Source organism: Rousettus aegyptiacus, unplaced genomic scaffold (assembly GCF_014176215.1).
Source record: "Rousettus aegyptiacus isolate mRouAeg1 unplaced genomic scaffold, mRouAeg1.p scaffold_m13_p_10, whole genome shotgun sequence".
Lineage (NCBI taxonomy): Eukaryota > Metazoa > Chordata > Mammalia > Chiroptera > Pteropodidae > Rousettus > Rousettus aegyptiacus.
Window position 1 is genome coordinate 36,086,296 of NW_023416285.1, and position 14,484 is coordinate 36,100,779.

Here is a 14,484-nt window from a genome sequence, read left to right on the forward strand (position 1 = left end):
TGAGGTTGAACTGGAATGCTCATTATGTGTAACTATCAAACATCCTTTTGGCTACCCTTGCCTGGTGTTTAACTATAGTCATGTTTCTAGCTCACTTACATGGAATTTTTGAGAAGAAATATCTTTTCCTTCTCATATAACCTTGGGTATGCAAGAGCAGACAAACTATTAATTAAAGTAATTAATTTTTATTACCAATTTATAATCACCAAAGAGGGAATTAGAATTTATCCAGGGAAAGACTATATTGACACATTTTTATTGATAAAATCATTTATCAAAGAATTATGAAAAAATTAAAAATCTCTGAAAAAAAGAAAATTATATCAACCAAGATAGTATAAAGGTATGTCTGTGGGTAAGGAAGAATTTTCTATTTTGGGTTGGCTATGTAAGTGACATAAGTGATGCTGAGGATTTTACTTCTGAAAGTAAAGTAGGATACAGTATTGCAGCTCAAAGAAAGGCTACTGTAAGACAAAGATTATGTGCTAGTAGGTGGCTCCATCTCCTGCCCAGCTGTATTCATCCTGATACCTATTCCAACATCTTAATCTGTTTCCCAATTTGGATCAGTCTATTCTTCTTTCTCAGCTACCATGACCTGAAGATCATCTTATTTCATATGCTTGGCCTGTCATTTCAGCAACAGCTTTTCTTCATGGTGTGAGCTTGATCTTTGCTGGGTCTTTTGGCTCAGTGCCTCTGACCTTGGGTGGCTGGTTCTCTGAGTGTCTCTGGCTCCCTTCCCACAGCAAGTGGTGATTGTAAATTGTAAGACACTGTTTTAATTTTAAAAATGTATTCAAATAAAATGTTAATATTATAGCCTTAAAGAAAGATTTAGGAATTTCTTAGTTTACTGAATTTGTACATTAGGTTCCACTATTCTGATATATGGCAAGGAGGAGATTGTGAATAACTTTCCATTTCATTTAAAAATATTTTGGAAATTGATATCAACTCTGAATCAACGTTTTTCCTATAATGCTCTTTGTTTGCTCCAGGAAACTGAGGAACGGATTGTAGTTAAAATTTTAGGCTTAAGATCTTGTTTCAGAGCTTCTGGGATGCCAATCCTATCTGAACTTTTGATATGAAATCATCATTCTCTTCATTCAAGAGATCTTCTATAGAAACTTTATGCTATTCCTGGAGGTCCATGCTAATATGTTCTTCATTTTGGAGAAGCTGGTATATTCTAAGTAGAAAGACAAAATTATTATTATTTTTCTTAAAGGATTACTGGTTGTCAATGGCTCCTTATGCACTCTAATTAAACTTTTATTCAGGATTGAAATAGAGTCAGTGTTCCAACCTACAATAGACAGCTCCACTGAGACTGAACTCAAATTAGATCAGGCAATCCAGACTTCATTTTGAATTACCAGAAACGGAAGACCAGTCTATGGCTTGGCCATGTGGGTAACATAGGAAACAGTGGTGGGATTCCTCAATGGTGTGTGTGTGTGTGTGTGTGTGTGTGTGTGTGTGTGTGTGTGTGTTTAAGGGGAATATATGAGACTTGTAAGCCAGAAATACATCTTATCACAGGTCTGTTGGACAGACAGGGAATAGACATGCCAAAATCAGAGAGGCAAAAGCCAGGTTGGCCTGAGGTTCAACAGTCATGCTTAAAAAAGAAATCCATCAACAAATCTTTGCTTTAAGTGAATATCTAAAAGCTTTACTTGCCAGTTTAACTATAATAAGTTAAGCAGTCAGGGTTGATTTGTGTCTTGTTTAATTGGGGTCAGTGTCTCTTTTAACCAAGTCCTTTCTCCTGGAGTGGCTGGTAATTCCTTTGGCAACTAGAGTCCAGGAGACTCCATGAATCATTGCTATTTAATTCTCTGGAACCAAGAATGGGTTCTCTACAATGGGTCTTGGGGAAAGTTTTCCATCAAGAGGACTTACTGGAGTACAGGCTTAATGGTGTGTTACTGGTAGAATGTCTACATGGCAATAGGACCTTGGCTTTTGTCCTCTGGATTATATTCTCGTCATCTTTGAGGCATCAGAATTCCCATACTAAAACCAGATATCCAGGAGGGCATGTACTTCTTTTTCTCTGTACCATTCACTTGTAAGGCAGCAGGAAGTGGAGTATAAGAGTACATCCTTCTGGTAAATTATAGTATTGTATTTGGTAAGGAGAAGGAAGAACTCATGGGAAATGGGGTGATCGAAAAATAACGAAGTTACAAAGTGCTTTCACATACATTTTCACTTGATTCTCACAACAACCCTGTGAGGTAGGTATAGTATATAATGTTTTTATTTTTATTTTGCAAAGAAAATCACCAAAGACTAGAGAGCTTAAGTGATGTGCCCATAGTCATGAGAAGTGCCAGGACTCAGACTTGAAGCCTTGTCTTTCAACTTCACAGCTTGATTCCACCTATCAGCAACTACAACCTGCGGGTTACCAGTTTGATAACGGGGAAGGCGCTTAGTAAGTGAGCATCTCCTTTGTTTAAACATCAAGTGGTTTACAGATAATACATTAGTAACCAGAATCCTTAGGATCACCATTTGCAGGAGATCCCCTGGCACCTGCTGCTTGTTGGCTTGAATCTTGTGAGTTGCTTTGGCATATAAGAAGATCATCCACGAGTCAACCTGGGCAACTAGGAGCTCCCTGGGTGGTTGAAGAACAGAGATGAGGGAATTCTGGTGGATATCACTTCACTCAATTATACACTCATCATGGTGCGTATTTGTCTGACTTCCCCATTGGAATGTAAACTTCTTAGGGGTAAGCACTGTGACTTATCCATCATTGTATTCCCAGAGTTTAATACAGTGTATAATACATCCCAAATTAAAATTGGTTGAATCTATGAGGGATTGGGATGTTTCATGGGGTGCTTCCACATTTTATTTGTAAGAAATTGATTTGCATGGAAGGAGTGTTATAGATGAATGTGGAACTGACAGGGTATAAGAAAAACTTGGTTATTTTGGTGGGGGCAGGATACACAGGCACTGCTCTCCCAGGGTAAGTGCATGGTCCAAGCGATCTTTGCTTACAGTAACAAATTTGCTTAATGTCAATTCAAACTAGTGACTCTGCATTACTTGGGGATCCATGAAGAATGTAGGTATTTGATAGCTGCTGGGGGTAAAGGCAAGGGCAATGTCTGTTGCCATAGAGAAGAATGGATCATTTTGGTAAATCTGAAGATAATGTTGTTTTAGTAATATGGGAAGAGCTCTGTGATAAAATTCTCCAAAGATGATTAATTACAATCACCAGTGGATCGATAAGGGTCAAAAGAGGCCTCTGTCTTTTTCTAATTCAATTCTGCCAAGGCTCATTGTCCTTGGTCCTCCACATCTTCCTGGACACTTGGCCATTAGGAGATCCAAGACCCACTGTTGATACTGTGGCTGGAGGACAAAGCTGTTGTGATTCAGGCTTGGACCTCAGCATGAGAGCTCCTGACCAGGACACACAGGAAAGACATCCACTGCACAGGCACATCCCTCCAAGACTAGTGGGCTACCTCCAGTGATACCCATGACTGGTGGTGAAAGCAGCAATCCTGTTGTTGCTCTTCAAGAGTGGATTATAGCAAAAATTTGGGTGTCACGATCTGCTGACTTCAACTTCTTTGAACTGAATATGAATTTTTAACTTAAGATACAGTATATCGGCTCACCAGTTGTGGGTACTCAGGATCAAGTGGGTCCTGAAAACAGAAGGTGGAAAAGAGATCAGCAGCTCTGGTACTGGTAGAGGTTATGGGTCATCCAGAGGTCTTCCCAGCTGTGATGACTGGTGTAGGCCACGACTGGATGCCTGGCTTCTCCAGGTATTGGTGCCAAGTTTCAAACATGGCCTTAATGGCCAAGCATTCTTTCTTTCAGATGTAGCTTCATTCTGCAGGGATGAAGTCTGTGGGAAAATAAAGCATAAGGTCACATCAAGTTTGATTGCAGACAAGGTTTAGCTTTCTATGGTCCTACCATTTCTTATAAGGCATTGGGTCTACTTTAAAGGTCCTTTGTAGAGAAAATGGAGCATGATGACCTGTGAGCTCTTGGAAATCTACCATGTAGGGGTTTGTGGGTTTTGTGGACCCCAGGCAGTCATAAGAAGAAAGAGCATGTTGGCTGCTGGTTCACTAGAACCTGTTTCAGGAAGCACCTTGGAGTTCAGCCAGGTCTTGATTAGGCTACTTCAGTAGTTTACACTAGATAAGGCCTTGGATATCTTCACCAGAAAATAAAGTCAGCATCACCCTCACATGTAGTCAGTGGAGCATTCCATCATAGTCGATCTTGACATACAGCCACTCACAACATTTTAAGGTCTGTTTCTTTAGATCTTTTATCTGAGACTTTGACTTTCAGTTATTAGTGTTAGACCATGCATAAGCTTAATGACACTAATCATTAATGATTCATATATGAATCATACTACAGTTATAATTGCTAATCTAATTCAATATTGTTAAATGCATTTTAAATGGCCCATTTGAATATATGCTCTTAACTAAGGAACTTGCCTCTTTCTTGAAATCTAAGAGGTGGTCCTCATAATTTAGCCATTAAATAATAGAATCTAAAAATTTTGATTAACAGCAGGAGCCTTGAACCTAGGCACAAATCATGAAACTTAACTTTAGCCAGCTTCAGAAGGGATCAGTGTAATCCTTGCCTCTATGTCCTTTTTGGGAGAATTTGTGCCCAGGTTTTATGCTTATCGAAATTTCGGCTAATGATATAGAATTTAGAGAGGACTGTTTCTAATAGTGTTAGTAGATTGATAGCACTTACCAGGTAATTGAATTAAAGAACCGTATGTCAGGATTGCAAATGGTTTAACTGAGCTATAGATAGAAATCAGCTCTAAAGACTTTAGAAGACTTCAGAATTTCCCAAAGTGAGCTCTGTAAACAGTAATTCTGAGAAGTGACTTTTGTCATGAAGCAGATTTGGGAAACACTGCATAATATCTACCTTTCTTGAAGACTTTAATTATACAAGTTTTAAAGACTCTGGGAAGTTTTACAGTAAATAATTTTACTCAACAATGTTTAGCTAGCTATGTCCCCAAGATTTCAACGTGGAGTTAAGTTTTTGAGTAATATTTATTAGCATCTTGTAGAACTGGTGCTACATAGAACAAATTTTAGGAAATTCTGGAGTAGCAAGTATTGTGAGAAAAATATTCATTTTAAAAACATGCATTTTCCCTATCAAAAATAAGTAAATTAACCAATTACTAGTTATTTATTGCTACGGTTGTCTTAGAATTCAGCTTTGGAAAATAGGAGATGCACTTGTATAAGACATGAATTCCATATAACCAAGCACTAAGTTAAATAATGTAGACTAACAGATTTGGTACTTCTAGGAAGGAAAATCAAGTATTAGAATAATGAAGGAAGAAACTGTGGAGGAAGTGAGACTAGTTTTGTGGGGATAGCTAGCATTTTGATATGTTGAGCACAATTTTAACTAAAGACAAGAATATACGAACTTTTAGGGACCAGTGACTCCTAGAAGCGGCAAATGGTGTGGAAACAATACTTAATTACATTGTAATCACTTAATTCTAATACTGTATCTTGAGACCTTCCTGTCCGAGGACAGACTGTTATAGTATAGTTTTTGTTTGTTTGTTTGTTTTTGTTTTTGGTCCTAAATGTCTGTAGAGTTCTTACCTGGTATATTACTACGAGTTGCTTGTCTATGGTCTGTGATAGTCTCATTTATGGTAGGGAGAATAATATTTTATTTATTTTTATATACTTGGAAACTGATATCTTTGCTTCTCTAGCATCTGGTCCATTGTAGGCCCTTTATAAAATATATGTTGACTATGTAAGGGAATCAATGAAAAAAATTGTATGGCAGAGAATTGTTTACATCAAATTGGATCAGAAAATAATGAGCAGATTTAAAATGTGTAGGGTCTTGAAAACCAGGGTAGAGTAGTAGGAAAGAGGAAATCGGTAAAGATTTTTATTAACAGCAGTGGACAGAAAGCATTATTTATGAAAAATCAAACTGGCAGTGATGTATAGGTTGGATTGAAGAAAAAAATGGACCAGAAGATCAACTGAAATTATTGTTAAAGCAATATGGTTATAAGGAGATAAGGGTCTGGAACCAAGGCACTAAGGATGTAAGGGAATAGGCACCGATGCCAAGTGGATAGGTCTCTGAAGCTAGCTGATATGAGAGAGCCAGAAGCATGAGTGAAAGATTATTTTTTAAGTTTAATAAGAACTAAAATTTATTGAATGATTATTATAGATTGTACTAGGCACTTTGGTTAAGTCTCTAATTCAATCTCATTTATTCCCCACAGTAGTTCTATGGGAATTATAGAAATGTTTTATTTTACTGATAAGGAAATAGGTTAGAGAGGTTTAGAAATTTGTTCAAAGTCATACTGCTCATAAGTAGTGTAGTCGGGATTGGATGAGGTCCATCTCACCTCAGAGCTGTGCTCTTAGCCCAAGTCACCTCTGGAGATGAGATGGATGTTTGTTCTTTTTGACAGATAGAAACATTAGAAGAAAAGATATGAGTTTTAGATATTTAAATGTTGATATGATCATGAATTATATCATTGGAAAAAATAAACGTTATATCTCCAATAGCTTGGAGTTTGATTTTAAAATGATCATCTTTTCATATGGCCTATTAATGCATTGTTTAACCTATATCTCCATCGTTCATGTGGAGGGAGACTTACCTCTGAGAATAGGACACCTTGGGAAGCCAGGAAATGCTTAGTGAGGGCACACCCAAGACAGTGGCCTGGATTTGATGTCCGGAAGGCAAGCTGCTGCCTGCTAAGAATACCTTGACATCCAAAGGTGTTAGGGTAGGTGCGACTGACCTTCGGGCTTGTAAAGCCTGCAGTTAGAGTGAATTATTTGACCTGCAGGATTCTGAGGGCCACACAAAGGTTATGTCATATTTTCTTCATTTTTCTCTTTGACCAATTCCCTGAGGCTCTAGGAACTGTTCATCCTGGAAACATCACATCAGCCCTTGGGAACTGTATTTGATGTGATGAGGGTAGTACTTTATGTTGTTTTTGTTTCTAATCTTTAGGAAAGTCTTCTGTCTGCTCTTTCCACTCTTTCATTTATATTTTACAGTGGTTTAAATGTTAATCACAAAGTATGCAAAAAAAAAAAAATGCAACCACATAAAAGCAAATGACAAATTTGTGTGGTATAATAAAAAGAGACTAATTTTGAGGACAGAAACACGACAACAACAACAAAATGAACTAGGACTATCAACATCCAGAATTGTAACTCATGTTTGATTTTTCTTTATCACGTCTATTTCTTTCACTTTCAAGACAGGCTTTCTGGATAATTCATTGTAGAAATGAGAGTTAAATTATATGATTTTATTTTGATATTACTGATGTATCTGAGTAGCACATGATTCCCTGAAACTATAAATTGTTCAAAATTTTAATTATTTTGCTTAAAAAATGAAAGAAAAGTGAAACAGAGAAAAAGTCTGTGAATGAGTATAAAAGATCACTCTAGTAACAGCTACATATTCCACTGCATGCAAACAGGGCACAGGATTCTACCTTTCATTCCGACTGCTGGCTGATTGAAACCCTTTGTTCAAGCAAGACTGTTGGAGCCATGCTTGGCACAGTCCACTAAGAAAACCTGACGCACTCACCTGAATGTGCTATGACCTTTTGCAAAAATCTTTTTTTTAAAAAAAAAGTTTATTTTTTTATACATAATACCAATTAAAAAAGCAAACATGATAGTTACTATAATTATGGTGTGCCAGTAGTCTAGAGACATAAAAGTAATGCAAACATGGTAAAGCAGAAATTAGAACATCACAAAATAAAATGCATATCATAATATTGTTAGGTACACACTACTATTCAATTGATTTGTGTTAGGAAATCAATATCAGCACATTAGATTATAGCTTCCTATGCACTGGAAACAATCTTTTCTCTATTATTTTTAATAATCATTCTATATAAGAAAAACTTGTACTGAAGTTCTAGGTGTGCCCCTTATGTAGTGTTTCTAAATTTTGCTAATAAGAAGTCTTTTTGACAAGTAGCATTTTCTCCCTCTCCTGCCAAAGTTCATCTCTTCCCATCCACTGTTAAGTTACCTTCAAATCAGCAACATGTAAAGGTCATTCCACTGCAAGACTGCAATAAAATCAGACCTGACATTATACTTTTTATCTCTAGAAAATTTACACAGATGTTTAAGACCCAGTGGTACAAGCGGTATAATGAAATTTGTTGGGATTTATCAATTGGAAATATTTTTAAGGAACACAGGGTCAGAATTTTGGGGTCTTAATTTCAATCACGGAATTAGCATAGATCAGAAAATATTTCCCATAATCCTTCAGTTTTTTGGACCATTTACATTTTAATTGTTTTTTTTAAAATGTATCATATAGAGTCTGTCTTGTTGCAGAAATTTTTCCCATGAGTTTTGATCCTGAAATAATAAACATTACAAGTAGAAATGGAAAAATCTCACATGTTTTATGATAGCAACTACAGAAGGTACAATATAATTACTGCAGCAAAAATGTTAAAGCAATGAACAATTAAAAGATTTTGATATAAACACTATAGATTAGTAAAGTAAAAACCATGCTAAATTTATTTGCTCGAGATTTTGGTAATTTGTGTTTTTAGATGTGTGTGTGTGTGTGTGTGTGTGTGTGTGTGTGTGTTTTAATTCTTGTGAGGTAATAGTGATATCTCATGAAATCTGTTCCTTTTTATGTACAAAACACATCACACACACACACAGACACACACACAGTCACACATAGAGTCAAAGTCAATGGCAGTGGGTGGTTTATGTCAGAGTTGGTTTCGACGCCCCTCTCCCAGAATAAGATAAATGTAAGTGATGAAGAGCTCCTGGGGTTGGTTGAACTCATTTTGTATTCAGCACTCTGCCTGGCCCCTTTCTCATCTCTTTCTCCCTCTCTTTGTATGTTCAAGCCTACTGGAGTTTCTTTTTTCTTTTGTAGAACTTGGTTCTTTTGATGTGTTTCAGGGCACGCCCTGTGGCAAAGAGAACTTCCCAGGAATCGGAAACATAAGCACACAGGTCTGAAACGGCTACTGTGCAGGAGCCAGAAAGATTTAGGCCCAGAAGCTGGATTTTATCTCTTCAGAAAAGCATCAAAACACATAAGAGGGGCACAGACATGTAACATATTCTAAATATATGCTTTTAAAGAAATAGATGTACTACACAATTTAATTGCAAAGTAGGCATCTGGTGAGATTTTTAACCTAAATTGAGCCCATGATAATAATCTAACCTGAGATACGTCTATGTGCATTTATATATTTGTTAGTCTGACCAGATTTCTGCTATAATTATAAATTAATTTTGTTTCTGGTTCATTGCTGTTACGGCATCAACATATCTGAGATAGTGGTACATGGTTCTTAGTTATCCATGAAGAAATGAAAATGCAGTGCTTTAACCATTTTCTTGTTTATAAAATTGAAAGAGATGCTGTAAGTATTGTAAAACTACTGTTAGAAGTCACTATATTATTAATATAAAGTCTAGATAGAAAGAGGAGTTAATTATTTTATATTGCATTTCAGCATTTTTATTTTTGTAAATTAGAAATATTTAATAAAATAGTGTTATTTAGTTTTATTTAAAATATCTCTGTTTACTCACATATTGTACTTTATGTGGCAAATCTTTCAGGACTATGTCACTGAATTAGAACTTGAAACTGAAAATAAAAAAAACAGAAAATAAGGAAAAAGTGCAGCTTAAGTTTACATATATACAAACTTATCACCTTAAGATGTTCAAATAATAGTTAAATTCAATTTTTATCCAATTAGCTAAAAGAAATCTTTAATTTGTAAAAGCAAAACAGTTGGAAAAGCAAACAACTAGAAATTTGATAATTATTTGATTTATTTGATTGATTTAGAAAACCAATCTATATTAATTAGGTATATTATTCCTTTTATATAAAAGTTTGTATAACTCATGTTTATATATTGCTAGGCCTACCAAAATGTAGTACATTACTAGCAGAATAATAGATCTAGGAAGAAAATAGAAATTTGATGAGCAAAGAGTTGATTATTTTCAAGAAAATTAGATTCAGTTAACTAAATGTATTGAGCACTATTTATGTGTTTGTGTTAATGACATTATCTATTAACTCTTAGGAAAATAATTAGTGGTATCATTGAATTTATTCAGCATTTTTCAACATATTTTATGTTTAGATAATTGATCAACCAGCTAATTGCTACAATTTACTTTAACGTTGGTCTTTATAACCTCAGCTTAAAAGAAAGAGAAAAAACATTCTTGAAATAATTTAGTTATTGAAATATTGGTCAAGTACCTATTTTTAATAATAATGTGATTATTTTCACAAATTAGAAAGAACTATAAAATAACTTTTATATCTACATCTCTTGACTTCCTTTCACATGTATCTGTGTTACTATTTATGAATATTTATGTAATATCTATAAATAATAAGAAAAATTTCTTTGATAATTGAAAAAGCTAAGAATTCATAATATTGAGATAACACTCAAATGTTATCTGGAAAGTTTAACAGGGTTGCTTTAAAGTCCAAATCTTTAATACAATGTAAATATACAAAGAAGAGTACAAAATCTGTATTTTTATCCTTCTGATGCCACACAAACCAATCCTGTCTTTTCCCTAATATCACATAGTATTTCTAGAAACCAGATATTGTCAAATTATTTGATCCCAAGTTTAATAAGATACACAAGTGTGCATCAGACATTGCCACACTTCCCAGCTGCATGGCAGCGACTGCATGCCAAGTGTTGTATTATGTTCTCATCCTGTTTATAAATGTCAGTGAAAGCCACAGGTTCAGAGGAGCAGTGCGCAGGGCCTCCCAGTTTACACAGGATCACTGCTGTCACACTACATAACAGCCATTGTCATATCATATATTTTCAAAGTGCTAGAAACCTTGTCTTGCTATGGTTCCAGTCGTTTTCTACCTCTTCCTTCTTCTTTACATAGATGTTATCTTTGTCCTATAAAATAACAATGGAATTTGGCATGCCAGATATCAAACTAACACTCACTCATCATCTTAACCCAAACCCTATTGCTTTTATTTTTTTTAAAACATGCAAAATTTAAGAGAAATTTAGCCTTTTGAAATGGATTGACAAATTCTAGAGCTAACAATGTTTTCATTAATTTGACTGGTGACTAAAATAAAATCTCCTTAGTGTTTTACTGAAAATTATTATAGCCAGGTTTACAGAAACCATTTGGGAAAACAGACATCAATGAATTTTTTCAAATATTTTTCTTTTTAAACAAAAGCAAAACATAGCAATTGGATTAGGATTCTGTTCACTGAATTCAATTGGATTTTAAATTAAACCTTTAATTACTTAAAGAGAGTATACTTGAGATACCACATCTACCCAAATAATATTGACTGGTTACTTCTATTGATTAAATTTACCAGATAACCACATAGTTTCTGTATCATTACTAGAATTGTGAAATGATTAAATTATTCCAAATTTTAGTATTAGCTAGCTTCCAAAACCTTTATCTAAATATTTTTCTAAAAGAAAAATGGGCTAGTGTTTTGTACAGATACCCCTTGATCTCACAACCAATTTTTAAAGACTTTGGGGATCATTTCTTCCAATCCTCTCATTTTACAAAGGAGGCAGTCTTTCTTAGAGACTTTACATGACTTTTATCACTCAGATCTGGTAGCACAGTAAGTCCTGAATAAAGAGGGCTGATTGAAGGAATAGATGTAGAATCACATAAACATAATATCACAGTATTTAAGACATTGCATTGCAAAGACTTATTTATAATAATAAAATTTCTAAACACTACCTCTTAGCTGCACCACCACCACAAGGTAGGAATCATTAATAAATTCTATCAGTTGTAGAAACTATTTAACAGGTGAGATAACTGAGCTTGAGGCTCACCAAATGGTTTACCTGAGATCAGACAGGCAGCTGAGCTGTGTTAGAGCTGAGATTTGAACTCCTGCTTTCTGATTTCTGAGCCTTGGTGAGTAACCACTGTGCATGCTGCGTATAACCTGCTTTTCTCTCTCATTCACCTTTCTCCACGCTGTGATAAGAGGCAGGAATTGGTGCTGTTTTTGTAAGCCTAGCATGACTGGATAATAGACAGCATTTATGATCGCCACATGAATAGACCCAGGACTCCAGCTAATTGGTTCAGCTCTCTTTCTTCTACACCAGCAGTCCCCAACATTTTTGGCATCAGGGACTGGGACTCCTATCAGAATCTAATGCCTGATGATCTGAAGTGGAGCTGAGGCGGTGATGCTAGCGCTGGGGAGCAGCTGCAAATACAGATGAAGCTTCACTCACTGGCCCACTGCTCACCTCCTGCTGTGTGGCCTGGCCTGGTTCCTAACAGGGAGAGTCTGGTGCAGCCGGGGCACCTCTATTCCGAGTGTGGGAGGTGGCATGTGAGACAGTAGAGGAAGATTGAAATCTCTAATGTAAATACATGCTTCAAACCATTTAAACTAGCAAAACATACTATGTTGTCAATAATTTATGTACCACACTGAAAGGAGAGTCCCTTTGTTTGTGTTTTGGAAGTAGGATTATTTGGAGAGACTGCAGTTCTGCACTACAGACCTTCCTCTCTGGGTTTCTTTCACTGACAGCTCCCTCGCCCCAATTCATGGGCTCCTTCCCTTTTTTTTTTTTTTTTTTAATTTTGGAGCACACTTTTGTCCCTCTTTTTTCTTAATGCTCTCAGAGTAACTCTCTGGCATCTTTGCCTCTCCAGGTCTCCTAACATTGTCTCTCTAATAACTTGAAATTTGTACCAAAGGCAGGAAAAGTACCTGTAAGCTCTGCTTTCCACTTTGCAAAATCCCCCAGGCAGAGAAACAGGGAGGAGCTCTATACTTAGCGTAGGGAAGGAGGGAAAACCGAAGAAAACAGAACATGAATTCGTATTTCAAAAATATCCTGTCCCAAAGGCTTTTGAGTTAATGCATGAATAGTTTTGATACAGTAGCCACTGTGATAAAATTAATTGTTAGTCTATAAGGAACTTTCTTTGCTTCTTTCCAAGGGCAAACTGACTCGGCATCTTCCACTAATAGCTACTGAGACATTTCTCTGCAGGCATTCTAGGAAAGGCTCAAACATATCACATGTTTTCTGTCCTGGAGGAACTAAATTAGAGCATCTACAAGAAGGAGTTCTATTAAAAAATATGCATTAGAAGTAGCAATTTTCTTTATTATGGTAATCAGTATGTACTTTGACAGGTAAGTGGAGTTGTAACAATATTGTATTATCAAGAATTGCTATATTGTTAATAATTAATAATATAGTAATTCGAATAGCAACAAACACTCTTTTGAGGTGCATTCCCATGAAGATTTGTTCTTTGCCTTACAAGGCTCAGGTCAAATATCACTGCTCCACTCTGTCTAAATAGGTTCCTCCCTTTTCTGTCTCAGTTTGCCCTTCACAATCATTTTACTACCTGTAATTGGTGGTGTGGAAGGAGGAATTCGAAGACGGCCCTCAAGATTCCCACATGATGGTAAATGTGTTCTATATAATCCTTTCCCTTCGAGTGTAGGCAAGACCTGCAGATATGATGAGCTACCACTCCCATGATTAGGTTACTAATAGGTTATGTTGAATTAATCACGAGCCAGATTTCTGGTTGGACTTCCCCGAATCAGGTGAGCCCTTAAAAGGGACTCAGACCCTCCAGAGAGATTGGAAACCTGAGAGGGCCACGTGGATGTAAGCTGTGATCAGCCTTTCGGAGCTGTAAGTGGCCCTGACCAACAGCCAGCAAGAGAAATGGAGCCTCAGACCTATGACTGCAAGTAACTTGCAACAAGCGACCTTGGAAGAGCACCCTGGGTTCCAGAATGGAACGCGGCTTAGGCAAAACCTCTGTTTCAGCCTCGTGAGATCCTGAGCAGAGAACAAACTGGGATCTTTCCGCGCACTCCTTCAACTCTTTCACCTACCAGCTGCGTCATCTTATGGCTTCTGACTAAGCTTATGAGGTCAAAACAATCTATACATAGTTTTCACATGAACTGCTTGCTGTTAATAATCTACTTGTTTTTAAGACTCTTAACTGACTGCATGATACACATATTCCTATGCAAACTAGGTTCTCATATCTCAAAATTAATAATATTTACAGAAGTCAAGAGGAAGTTTGTACTTTTAAAAAGGAAATATAATAATTTTAATTTTTTAAAAATTTCATTGAACATTAAAGATAAATTTGAAATGTTATATTATTATGGACTAATTGATATTTATTTAAATAAATACTGAATTTAAGTTTAAATTGTAGGAGCATGTCCTTTAGCAAAATCTGCAGTTAGTTTTCAGTTTATCTCTTCCACCTCTTGTAATTTTTTACATATGGAAACCTGTTGTTAAAG

At 36.0% G+C, this 14,484-nt stretch overlaps 1 protein-coding gene across 1 annotated transcript in view; it reads right to left on the minus strand.

The window, feature by feature from the left end:
* Positions 1-2,576: 2,576 nt before the first annotated feature.
* GRID2 (glutamate ionotropic receptor delta type subunit 2) overlaps positions 2,577-14,484 on the minus strand; it is a 1,244,053-nt gene continuing 1,232,145 nt past the window's right edge. The window contains exon 16 of the mRNA XM_036227700.1: positions 2,577-3,901. Within this exon, the coding sequence (XP_036083593.1) occupies positions 3,746-3,901 (156 nt within the window). The 3' untranslated portion in view covers positions 2,577-3,745. The remainder of the gene's footprint in view (positions 3,902-14,484) is intronic.